Below are 13,419 nucleotides of genomic sequence, written 5' to 3' on the forward strand. Positions count from 1 at the left end.
CCAAGCACCCCCCTATGTGCGCCTATGATACTAAATAGATTCTATGTAGGATATAATATAATATTTATTATAAAAATGTGTTGCCATATAGGTATAGGAGGTCTGGAAAGTTTAAAAGTGTCTTATTATAGGATGTACCGATTTGTTGCTATATTTGGTTGTTTATGTATATCATTATCGATCACGTTTACACAGTATTTAGGTAGTATATTATACACTCAGTGTTGTAAAGTACTTGAGTAAATGTATTCAAATTATTTTTAAGTATTTACTCAAATACATATTTTAAATATTTAAAAAAAATGCTGTATCTATATTTAAAATTAAATACTAATTTTTAAATATTTTAAATAAATTTTAAATATTTAATTCTTTTTAGCTTATATATTTTTATTTTTATCACAAAAAATAAAATAAAAATAATTTGTATTATTTTATCATTGAGAATAATATATTGTTTTACCTTAAATTATACACAACTAATAATCAAATATTTGGTGGCAGTCCCTCCTCCTCCGAATTTCCCATACACATTTTAAGATAACAACAGAATAAAAATGACTGTTTGCTGAAGAAATAAAAATATATTGTAATTAGTATGAGATATTATTCAGTGAATAAATAACCCACAATCGTTTGTCACGCGATTGCCTGCAAATCATCCAAGAAGGCAATAATAAATTACTTAAGTGTGAGATACATTATAATAATATAATATTATAATGACTCAATAAGATATTATTCAGTATAACAATATTATATAAGTATTATATTATTTGTCTTGGATATTATTTATAAGTATATAATCTCTAGTAGGTACACATAATATATAATATGCACACGTACCTACTAGGAATTTTATGAAACGCATTTTGACCAAACTTAATTTCTTCTGCAAAAAAAAAAACAAAAACAAGTCCGAGTGACGATTATTAGATAGATACTATGGTTTTATAATATAATATGTGAGGTAAACAAATATAAGTCATTGATCGATGTCGACTCCAAGGTAATAAGTTTTAATAATGCAATTGTTATAGCAATTAATAAACACACAATATTGTTTATAATGATGACTGGAAAGGTATCTACGTATTTAAATTATTACTCTTTTACACAATACAGCCTTCACTTTCTATTACGTAATATTATAATATACTAAAATGTGACACACCAATAGTTATCGAAAACACTTAAAGTTAGAAATAAATAATTTATACTTAAATAGATATATCTACAGACTACAGTCTATAAGTAAATATGTAATATACAGTGGAAACTGACTTAATATGACATGACACTGATGTTTTGACCGGAAATATTGTTATATTTAATTTCCACAAAGATTCCTTGTAGGTGCTATGAGTAGATATCATTCCAATAGAGTTATAATTAAGGTGCTAGATATCATTCCAAATACCTATGTATCGTTTATATTTTATCAAAACAATCAGTTTTTTGAAAAAACCTTCTTTTTTTAAATAATTTTTTCGTTAAAAAATTATTCTTATGTTTGTGTGCGGGACAGAAAAAATACGTGTGTAGGTACGTATTTAGAAAAGTCTCTGATTTTAGCTCGTAATCGAAACTTTCAAAAGAGAAACTTTAAAATAGTAAGCAAATGTCATATCAAGTCTCCCCTGTGTTGTGTGTGTGTGTGTGTGTATGTGTGCACTTACTTGATAAAACATTTTTCTATCATATTCTATCATAATATTATAATATATTGTAATACTTATTGTAAAATGTAGTTATTGAAAATAGACGCGAAACCGTTGCTGCAAGCTCGCATCGAAATGATGAAACGGATCATTTCGATTAAAATGTATAATACTAGCTATCATAACTGAAACTTGAACTCACACCGTTATCTGTGTATACTGTATACAGGATACACTGACTATAATGTTTATATTATATCAACCTATAGTAGGTGCCTGCACATTTACGAATATACAGCATCGTTAAAACGGCACCGCTGTTGAAATAATAGTTCTTAAGTATTTTCTTTATAATATAATATTTTATTACAACGACGACGAATAACTATACTAGCTACTAATACGAAACAATTTTTTCAACGTCCCGTATATCACGATGATTATTACAATACTATAATCCCTGTAACGAACAATTATTATTAATGATATAATATAGTGGTTAAATGTCGATGTAGCTTTTATATTTAAAATTTCTATTTACTCGACAGTGCAAAATATTATTTTATTCATGCGTTTCCAAAGCGGGGTTATCCGTCTCCTGTCGGTCACAAATGCATGCTATTATTATATATTGTAGAGTGTAGACATGTAATTTTAACTAAATTACCATTATTCCTGTATATGTTGCTCAAAAAAAGTATTTCACTTCGGGGTATGAAATGAAAAATGTATGCTGTCATTTAAAAAATAGGGAAGATAAAATATAATTATATTTCAAAAATGTTGTGATGTACTGATTTCAAATTATGTAAAAAAAAAAATATTTTCAAAACAACATAAATTTAGTAAGAAAATAATATGTACTTCGTGATAAATTAATCACTCTGTATAGTGTATATATTATGTGCGTGCGTGATTATTTTTTGAATTCACATGTTATATTATGTCTTTATAGATAGCAAATGTGATGATAAACGCATAATATTTAATAATCTCCACAGATAATAATATTCCAAACATCTTATTTATTTATTTATTTTTTATCTCTGTATCAATTACATTAATTTTTTTATACATTTCGTCTTGGCTTATATTTTAATTTACACCGAAGACCGAATAGGATAATATGTAATGTCGACATCAATATTTTTATTTTTAGGCAGGTAATTATTATTAAATTTGATTTATGATTATGTTTGAACCATTTACTGAACGACTGCATCTGTTACATGACAATTGGAAATGGTGTATATAATAATTAAAGTAGTCTGCTGGTACCTATTACTATGGTCTTGGAATATGAAAGATTAAAATTTAAATGTAGCCTTTCTTGTCAGTTCAAACTTAAAACGGTGCAGAAGTGGGTACCGCACAGCAGTACAGTAGGTGTCTAGAGAGGTCACTGTAATGGTTGTGTTAAATTTAAATTCAAATTTTATACTTATTTTAGTACTTAGGTTAATATATTAAAGTAGGTTATTTGTAATTGATAATGTTATTCTGTAATTCTTATATGTTAGTTATATAATACTTCGTGGTTTTTTTTTGTTTACACTACTCATTTATACATAGACTTTACATTGATTTAATTGTACTAATACGTAAATTATATATATATCCTATCCTAAAATCTGTAATTTGTATGTTCTGTATGTATTACTGAACTAGGTAGGTATTTGAGAAAAAAAGAGAAAGAAAATGTTATCTAATTTTGAGCGTGTTGTGGGGTGTCTTGATTTCTTTATATATTTTTTTTATTATTGTTATAACTGTATGTTTATCTTATATGGTTAAATATATTTTTTATACTGAGAGTCTTCTATTATTTGATTTTAGTAGCTGTTCGGATTCTTTATCATGCATTTCAGTTTTTATTGTTTTAAGTTGGCAATTATTGGAACTGTATCGTTTTTTATGCGTATTATGCATTAAGTGGTGTGTTACGTTGGAGAATAAGCCCGCAATAAGTTTGATGCTCCACCCGAATGTTTTGTATAATAAAGTGATATTTAGCCCAGTGTTTATGAATGTAATGATCATTTTGCCAATTATGACTAATCCTAGCACGCCAGACATTATGTTGTCGAAACTCGTGAACCAGCCCCAAATGTTGTGTAATTCCTGATGTACTAATTTACTTATAGTCTGCTCATTTATTAGGTTTTTATATTTATGCCTTGATTTATAATGTCATGGCCTATAAATTTCTTATTAAATTTTTTCGTATTAAATTTCTTTGGACCGTTTCAGAATCTTGGGGGAACATTAAGTGATTTTGGAGTGCTTTCATGATCTCGGGTGTGTAAATGCCCGCTGTCATAAAATTATCTGAACTTTCATAATGACCAACTTAGTATGTGGTTTCCGGTTTTAGTGTTTGTGGATTATTAACTTTATGAGGCTTTGGGGTCAAAGAAAATCATTTTCCATTTTTTTGGAAAGCGGGTGGCAAGTATTCATTGCAATCTATCTGTGTTCCGTAATTTTGAAGTATGTGCGATTTCGGGGTCATGAACAGCGTTTTATTGTTATATAATACTGGTAATTCATTGAAGCATGCAGTTCGTAAAGATATCTCCACATTAACAGGTTTACACTTTTGGAGATATATGATTTCCCCGTTTTTTATAGCTATATACCCGGGTCCTTCTCCTATGGTGCTATGGTGTATGCGAATTCGGTAAGGCTGTATGAAGCTAGGGTGAGTTTTTGTAAGAGAAGCTGTCTTTCAAAATTGCATTGTTTTTTTATGAGGTCCTCGTAAAGTTTGGTTACTGTTCTTTTTATCGTATATTCTAAGTATACAAATTTCGTGTTAATATAAGATAGTAAGTCAGTATTGAAGGGTTGCATTTGTTTGGGAGTGAAACTGTTTGCGTAAATTGGGTGGGATATAATTAGTAATTGATTATTTTCGGTTTGAATGACCGGGATATTGCACGCGAATGTCATAGATATTTTTTTTAGTGCAAAAGCTATATAGGTTGTCTCTACAACGTATGTTTCAATTTTATAATTGTTATGGGTTTCGGCTGTGACAATGGAGGCTGGTCCGTCATATAATACGTCGTATTCTGATATACTACAGTCTTGTCTTTCGTTTGTCCATATTATTTCCTCCTTGTATTGGTCAAGCCCATAAGAATCTGATAATTTTAATCTAGAACCTGTCGGTAAAATTAGAATATTTTCTTTGGTGTTTGCCATGGCTGTGCCCTCAGATAAATGAATATTATATTTAGCCTGTACTATTACATTGTTCCATGTACCCCTGGAATTTGTGAATGTTGTTCCTATACAGTTGCCATTTTTGTCTAAAGATCCGCCACTCGTGTGTGACGTAATGAAAGTTTCATTTATGTGTATGCCTCCTAACGGGGTTTGATAAATTAATTTATGGTGTAATTCTTCGCATCGAGCGTGTCCTAATTAAATTATTTCAGAATAAAATCCCCCTTCCACCATTTGTGCGTCTTCAAATGTGGATCATCTTGTTATTAAATAATCTATAGAAATGAGGCATGATTTGTATTGTTGTGCATCAGTGCATGTATTTCAATTTTCTGTAATTATTTTATTTTAGGTACTGATTGTATCTCTGTGAGTTTTGGATTTTCACAATAATCTACGCCTATGCTGTTAAATGCACTTATGTTGACTTGTAGACCTCCGCAGTCGTAAGCAATGAATGTTTGTATGGGATTAAATTTTAGAATAAGGATAAGTGTGAATATTAATTTTGTATTAAATGACTGCATCTTTGTAAAATTGTTGTGTGTGTTTATTAGTGTTTTTTTTTACGGTTAATATTTAATTATAAATTTATTTACTAATTATTTATGTATATTTTTAGTTATGGGTGATTTGGTGTTTCGGTTTGGTCTCTGAAACAATATACTATTAGTGTGTGTTTGTAATATTTACCTGTATAATGAAACATAACATAAAACAATATATGACAAACAAATGATATTAAATTATATAGCGTATTATATAAGATTAAAAAAAAAAAAATTCTTAGAATAAAAATGGTTTACCTATTATGACTGGGATAATATATTGTTATATATATATAATATATGGCTTTATTTAATGGATTTGTGATTTAGGTCAAGTAATATATAATAATAATAAATAAAGTATTTGCCATCATTTTTGTATAAATATAACTATTCAATTCATACTATTAAAAATTGTAGTGGTGTGTGTTATATAGATAATTTGGTTTGGTAAACATATATATTTTTTTATGTTATATTGTATGTCTTGCATTTTTATGTTTTTTATGATATTTTATGTGTTGTTTGTATTTACTTTATTGTTGTAATAATAATAATAAAATGGAGAAAAGAGAGAAAAAAAAGCATATATTATGTATATAAATTTATATTTTTAGCGGGCTAAGCCTATTGTGTTTTAAATTAATTATGTAGATATTTAGAGAGTTAGAATCGAAAATGCCCTAATTTAGTCCCTTTTATAGTATGGTTTTAACCTCCGTACATGTATGGTGTCGACTATTTCTTTATTGTTTAATGTCAATTTTATTTTATAATTTAAATTATTGATCTTGTCTACTATTTTAAATGGTCCTCTGTATATGGGTCCTAGTTTAGGAGACTTTCCCACTTCGATGAATGGAAAACTAATCATAACTAAATCATTAATGTTATAATTTATTGCTGTGGTGTGGCATTGTATGCTAATGTTATGTATGGCAAGAAATATGACCACTTTGTTTGATCACCATTTGTTAAATAGTTTTTTAAGGAACCTGTTAATATTCCGTTAATTTTTTCAACTAGCCCCTGTGTCTGCGGTGAATAACTTGTTGACAAAGTTTGTTTTATTCCCAAGTTTGAACATATATCAGAGATTAATTTATTTCTGAAATGAGTGCCTCGGTCGGACGAAAAATGTCTAAAACAGCCCCATTGTGAAACTAATTCTATTAAAAATTTGGCAGTTGCTTCGGCCGTAGCTGATTCAACTGCCATAGTAAATATGTATTTTGTGGTATTACACGCGGCTACTAGAACATATCGTTTTTTGTTGCTTGAAACTAGGGGTCCTAAGTAATCAAATGGTATCCTATCTAATGGTTTTCCTGTTGTTATTGGTATAGGATGTAATAAACCTATTGGCTTACCGCTCATTTTTTTATTAATTTGACATTCCTCACAAGATTTAATAACATTAGTGGAATCTTTGTGTAATGAAGGCCAATAGTATTTGTTTTGAATTTTATGAATAGTGCGTGATATGCCTGTATGCCCACCTGTGGATGAGTCATGATAGGATTTTAATATTTCATTAACCAATGTTTTTGGTATTACGAGAATTGGGTTATAGCTTTTCGGTGGTGTGTATTTTTTATAAAATAATATTTCATTTTGTAATGTAAATTGTCTAGATTTTCTTCTTATGTTAGTGGGTACATCTATATTTGATAATACTTTTATTATGTCATTGCAAAATTGGTCATTTTTTTGTTGTGTTTTAATATCGTGTAGATTAGTCAATGCATCGTTATTATTATAATAATAACGATGCATTGACTACACATTGACATTGACAACTATAGTTGTTGTAGGGGTTTATGACCTGTGGTTGGTAAGGTTGGTACGGTAAGGCGTTGTTACGGTAGGTAAGCAAACACGTGTATGTGTGGCAAGGTTTTTGCTACAACAAACTACCCGGGTAGTCGCACCTATCCAGGGACTAGTAGCAGTTGGCGTTAGTTACTCTAGGTCGCGTTGTGCGACTTTTAGCAGCCAACGCGCCAAACTAAGCCACAAACATTTTTTTTTAAGTTTCCCTATGATAACTTATATTTAGACTGTAATTTATATCAATCGAATCGTATCTTTATGTATGATAATATACGTCTTTATCAGTAGGTATTATAGATATATTTTAACATTTTTGTCATCCGTACCTACTTCCAAAAATCTAACTACTATATAATATATATTATATTTGATGCAATGGGAAAGCAGTTCTAGAACATTGATTAATTTAGGAATGATTTTTATAATTATTAATAATCCTTACTGTCCGTCAGTGTTAACTTTTAAAATAATTTAAAAATATAATTCGTTACATCTCAAAGCTATTTACTGCACAATTTTATTTTAAATAATATTGTGCTATTAAATAATAATGTGATATAATAATAATGTAGGTACGTGTGTCTTTACTTTATTTTGACTTTTTGTCGTTTAAATTAATTATTTTCCTTAAGTAACCGATGGATTTATATAAAATTAACGCGGTTAAAGCTACAACAGCGCCAATCACAACCACAACATCGATCAAAAAATATTGATATCGATTCAAGCTCGTGGACGTGGGCAATTTGTAATCTGCCACACCATTTCGGATTAAGTATTCAACCGAATGCACTGCGGTATCCATTGCGGAAACTGGAAGGTCTGAGAATATATTGGAAGCTGTTTGGGCGTTCTTCTTATAACTGAAATAAAACGTATCAATGATTTTTATTACAATTTACAAGAATGTACATATAACCACATAGCAAGGTGTAAAAACTGAGTCGTTTAAAATAATTTCTTAAAGTAGTTTGGTCTTGAAAACAAATTTCTTAAAAAATGATTTATTATTATTATTTAATTCAAATGTAATAACACATCTATTGCAGTGACCTACACGGCTACACAATAGTCAATGACAAACTACGAATTATACACTCGCAATACACTATAGCAGAGGTATTCAAACTGTGCGTCGCGGCTCCCAGGGGCGTCGCGAGAGTTATCGAAGGGAGCCACGTCATATAATTAAAAACCAATAAATATTTTAAAATATTTTTACGAAAAACATTTTTTATTATCATTGAGGCACACCGGTTGGGAAACGTTGGATTGTTTACAGTCTACACTCTACTATAATCATTCGCTAAGTATAGCTTTAATTGATCGCGTAAGTCGCAATAGAGACATCGATACCATCAACTGCCATCGTTAAATCATCAATGCGTATGTCGTGTTTGGCAGTATTAGTCGCGAGTTAAATTATCAGTCATTTTTAATTTGGGAGCCGTCAACATTTTGTGAAGACTCAAAGGAGCCTTGGGATGAAAAAGTTTGAATACCTCTGCACTATAGTACTAAGACAGACGAGGGTTCCGTGGTTTTTTTTTTTAAAATTAATTTTTAAAAGTACTCTCGGATTTTCAGACATCAAATTAAATCCAATTTTGAAACTAATTTTCAACTATATTTCAAGCTCTGGACATAAGCGTATTCACGTAGGCGTCTTTAATTATTATATTATATCCATTATCCATGTATACCTATATTAAATTCTGAATATTGTCTTACCTTCTATCAGATAAGATTTTTCCTATAGCATCGACGAAGACTTTTACGTTTAGGTTTTCCAGTAAGATTTCTATTCCGAAACCGTTTTCGATGACAAACCTCATGTTGTAGAACTGGTCGGTAAAAAACGGGAATCCAATCAATGGCAAACCATAGTGCAAGGCCTCCACGAGACTGTGATATCCTCCGTGAGTGATGAACAGCTTACAGTTTTTATGGCCTTTGAAAAGAAACCATAATATTGTACATCAGCGATATATAATCTAATATAAATAATAATATAAATAATAATGAAGTTCAGTAGGTACTCAAGACATTTTTTTCAAGGCAATAACATTCAATGATTTATACATTTTATTACCGTACTAACTGTTTTGTCTGTAATACTCTATATAAATAAATAAAAAAATATAATATGGAATTAATCAATATGCATACAAGCCTCCGTAGGCTTGTATAGGTTCAGTGTTTATTTCGTGTTATTATTTCTGAAGGTGTCATTTCCGTCGAATTAAAGTATTTGTAATTCACATGGTTTCGACAAAAAACAGTATTAATTGACATTTAGGCATAAGTTCAAAGCATATATTAGTTAAAGCTATATTCAATTTGTAGACATATTTTGTAAAGTTATGTTGGTGATTATATTTGTATATATTAAAAACAATTGTTTTACACGATGTCAGTTTTAAACTGATTGTAAAACTAAATTGATTTTAATACACTTTTGAAAATATGTGGTACAAATAATTTGATAGACAAATATTCATGTAACAGGACTATACGAGAATATAGGACAAAACTTAAACGACAAGAGAAAAAGCCGAACTAGTCAAACACTCGTTGCATGCAGTGTACCGATTCGACGCTATCGATTTAATAAATATTAAGGCGCCCGGCGCCGATGCCATTTTGTCCTCAAAAATACAATCTGCAAGAATAACGATACCGCGGCCCGTGGACACAGAATTTATCTGGCCCGCAGATAAGACATATTTTATTTTTTTAACTGTTAATTTGTTTAAGGTTAAAATTTAATTAAATGAAGTCTTAATACGTTATCATTTCATTTTTTGATTTTACTTTCTTTGGATAAAGATGTACATTATATTTTTATCATCCCGAAAACATCTTGAATTCTCGAAGTGACCTTACAAAAATATTAATCGGTGATCCCTCAAGAGAAATGGAGATAAAGCCATTTGTTATTATAATACTTATATAGTGTACGTATGGACAAATCCGAGTGTGTACATATTATAATATATATTATATCTCATAAAATTCAAACGTTTAAATTAGTATTTTGTGATAAACTAAAACATCGATATTTTGTTTCTGGTACGTTTGAAATTAGAAGTACCTAGTGGAACAATTCAATATTGTAATTGAACACAACAATAAAACAATTAACAATCACGCGATACATAATATCATCTATAACAATCACATTAAAGATCGGTTCTACTATATGATATTGATATAATATATTAATATCTCAGTGGTGAATCTTAATAATGTTTGTTCTATTAGAATTTAGAACAGAATGGATTCTGATTTGTATAGATATCTACACATAATACGACATTTCGTTGATCGTATAATATAATATTATAATGTTTGTTTCTGGGATAATTTGAAACCTCCAGTGGGTTGGACTGCTATAGCAATGCATAATGGCGCTTATAATATATATTACAGACAGTATCAGCATTGATTAAATATATTATATATTTAATCAATGGTATCAGTGTTCGGAACGTTCACTAAAAAATAGAATACGTTCACGTTCATGTTTTTTATGAATCATTTAAATACTAATACAAAATCGTGGAAATAATAATATTATCGTTGTTTCATGTCAAACCGTAACAATATTATTAATCAATATTTATTAAATGGTAAATAAATTTGAAGGTCTTAAAAACCGTCCAAATTCGTTATGCATGTTCACGTTCTATTTTTGGAAAAAACGAGGGGAGTTCAGGTGTCCGTTCACCAAATATTAACGCGAACGTGCAACTTTCATTTTTCCAAAGACTGCAGGACAGTCTTATGTCCAAGCGGTGTGTATCTGTATCTGCGTGAACCTGTAGTATATAGGTACAGCATGTCCCAGAAGCCCCGTATCACCCTTAGTATCTCTGTTGAAAATCAATATATTTAAATACAGTTTTCTTTACAGTCATAAGTATGGCAATTCAGATTGAATAGCATAGTATCCGATTTTTTTTTCTTCAAAAATTCAAAAATGATTAAACAATTTTTTTAGACAAATACATTTTTTTAATTTCCAAGATAGCCATTTTGTTGATCGTATTTTTTAAAACAGTTTAAAAAAATATATATTAAAATTTAATGAAAATTTTTCAAGTTAGAGCTAATTATTATTTTGAATTTCTAAGAATAATAGTTATTATTTTACCTATGCATACGGCATTAGCAAAATACGATTCGCATGTTAATTATTACAATCACGCTGATTTTCGGCTATAATTAAAAATAATAATTAGCCCCAACTTGGGGGATTTTCATTAAATTTTAATATTTTTTTTTTTTTTGAACTGTTTTAAAAAATATGATCAACAAAATGGCTATCTTGGAAATTTAATAAATTTATTTGCCTAAAAAAATTTTTTGAATTTATAAAAAAAAAATCGAATATTATGTTATTTAATCAGAATTTCCATACTTATGACTGTAAAAAAACTGTATTTTAATATATATTGATTTTCCACGGAGATACTAAGGGTGATACGGGACTTTTGGGACATCTGTATATAGTTGAATGTCCGATATATTTATATAAATAATATTTATTTTAATATTATTTCATGCCCTCACTCAATATGTATTGTTGTGGAAACCATTTATCGATGTACACATTGTCGGGCAGGTTAGCAATGGTGCCGTTTTCCCATTTCCACAGCACGATTTGCTTGAGCTTCCTGAACGATTCGACAAATACTTGGACATCACGTTCCTCCAGGTCCGACATCTTTATGTTCGATCCGAAACTGAAGTAAATTGCCCCATGGGTTGCACCGTCGAGGAGTGCTTTGAATTTCTGCCGAACATAATATTATAATAATGAAGATTTTTATCTATGTAAAATTACTGTGATCTTTAGTTATACACTATTTTTTATTAAGGATACATTTTAGATACCTGGCTTTAATTTGGGTGACCAGTAATTGGGCCACATTTTATCCACCTGCTTTGCATACAATATTTGCTTACATTTTATTACCCGGAGGATGGAGACTGGGCCACAAATGTGATATACGAATATAGGTGTACATTTATTAATTACAGAGCCTATATAATTTTAATATTGTTTTTTTTTTTTTTTTAATAACTATACAATTATGAACCTAATAGGTTCATAAAATTAGTCAAATAATTATTATTTTTTTTTTTATTTGAAAATACAATTATTTTTTTAAATTATACGATACCTACAGATTTGACAAATTCATATTTGGTTTTTTCTCCTCTTCGAGCTCTTTGGGCTCTTCGTATAATCATTTAATTTAATTTATCTATATAATATAATTCTTAATTAAATATCGTGTCCCTGTTCGTATGTTCCTACGCTACTAAATTGTATATAAAACATCTACTACCCGGATACATTAATGAAAAATCATTTAAAATAGTGGCCCATAATCACTGGTCTGGCGGTCTACCTGTTATAAAGTAAAATTGTAATTGCCTATATCCTTTCTTGTAAAAAAGTTCTTTGCGGCCCAATTCCCCGGTGCCCTATAATTTTATGTTGTAACTTAAATGTAACTTATAGGTACGTACTTATAATATATAAATCACTATAATATCCAGACATGTTTTATAATCGCGACGTGTTATTTACTATTTAAATCAAATATTAGTTTATATTATATTCCACTAATTAAACCAGTTAATACATTTAAAGAGCAACATACTAATATTTATGGTAATTATTCACGCGTTATAATAATGATTAATGAATAGGTTGAGTGTTTTTACGGTTAATATTATTGAGAACGACGGCTATGTATTGTATTTTCTTGATATTTAATAAGTTATAATTATTTTAACTATTATTTCATATTTGTTGAAGCCATGGACGTACGTCTGAGGTTGAAATGCATTACATAACTATAAACTATTTACTGATAAGTAGGTATATAGCTAAATTTAAATATTAATATAATATGATATATTATGTAACATTTTTGGGGATGATTGTTTTATAAGTTATAAGTAAATTAATTTGTTTTGTTTTTATATGAAATTTTTAAAAGATTTTTTTACATTATTTGAATACCTAGTATTTAGTATTTTTAACAAAACAATTTTTGGAAAATATTATATTTTAATAGTCACTGTTTTATACTTCAACTTTTTTCGACTATTAATTTTTATTTCAGATT

General features: G+C 29.0%; 2 protein-coding genes across 2 annotated transcripts in view; both read right to left on the reverse strand.

The window, feature by feature from the left end:
• Window positions 1–1,871, reverse strand: part of LOC100165952 (UDP-glucuronosyltransferase 2B15-like) — an 8,352-nt gene extending 6,481 nt beyond the window's left edge. Inside the window, exon 1 of the mRNA XM_029488581.1 lies at window positions 1,680–1,871. Within this exon, the coding sequence (XP_029344441.1) occupies window positions 1,680–1,712 (33 nt within the window). The 5' untranslated portion in view covers window positions 1,713–1,871. The remainder of the gene's footprint in view (window positions 1–1,679) is intronic.
• Window positions 1,872–7,756: 5,885 nt separating this feature from the next.
• LOC100572207 (UDP-glucuronosyltransferase 1-1) overlaps window positions 7,757–13,419 on the reverse strand; it is an 8,243-nt gene continuing 2,580 nt past the window's right edge. The window contains exons 5-7 of the mRNA XM_003243016.4: window positions 11,849–12,071; window positions 9,005–9,224; window positions 7,757–8,136 (exon numbers count right to left, since the gene is read on the reverse strand). Of these exons, the coding sequence (XP_003243064.1) occupies window positions 7,863–8,136; window positions 9,005–9,224; window positions 11,849–12,071 (717 nt within the window). The 3' untranslated portion in view covers window positions 7,757–7,862. The remainder of the gene's footprint in view (window positions 8,137–9,004; window positions 9,225–11,848; window positions 12,072–13,419) is intronic.

The sequence above is a fragment of the Acyrthosiphon pisum genome, chromosome A1 (assembly GCF_005508785.2).
Source record: "Acyrthosiphon pisum isolate AL4f chromosome A1, pea_aphid_22Mar2018_4r6ur, whole genome shotgun sequence".
Taxonomy (NCBI): Eukaryota; Metazoa; Arthropoda; class Insecta; order Hemiptera; family Aphididae; genus Acyrthosiphon; species Acyrthosiphon pisum.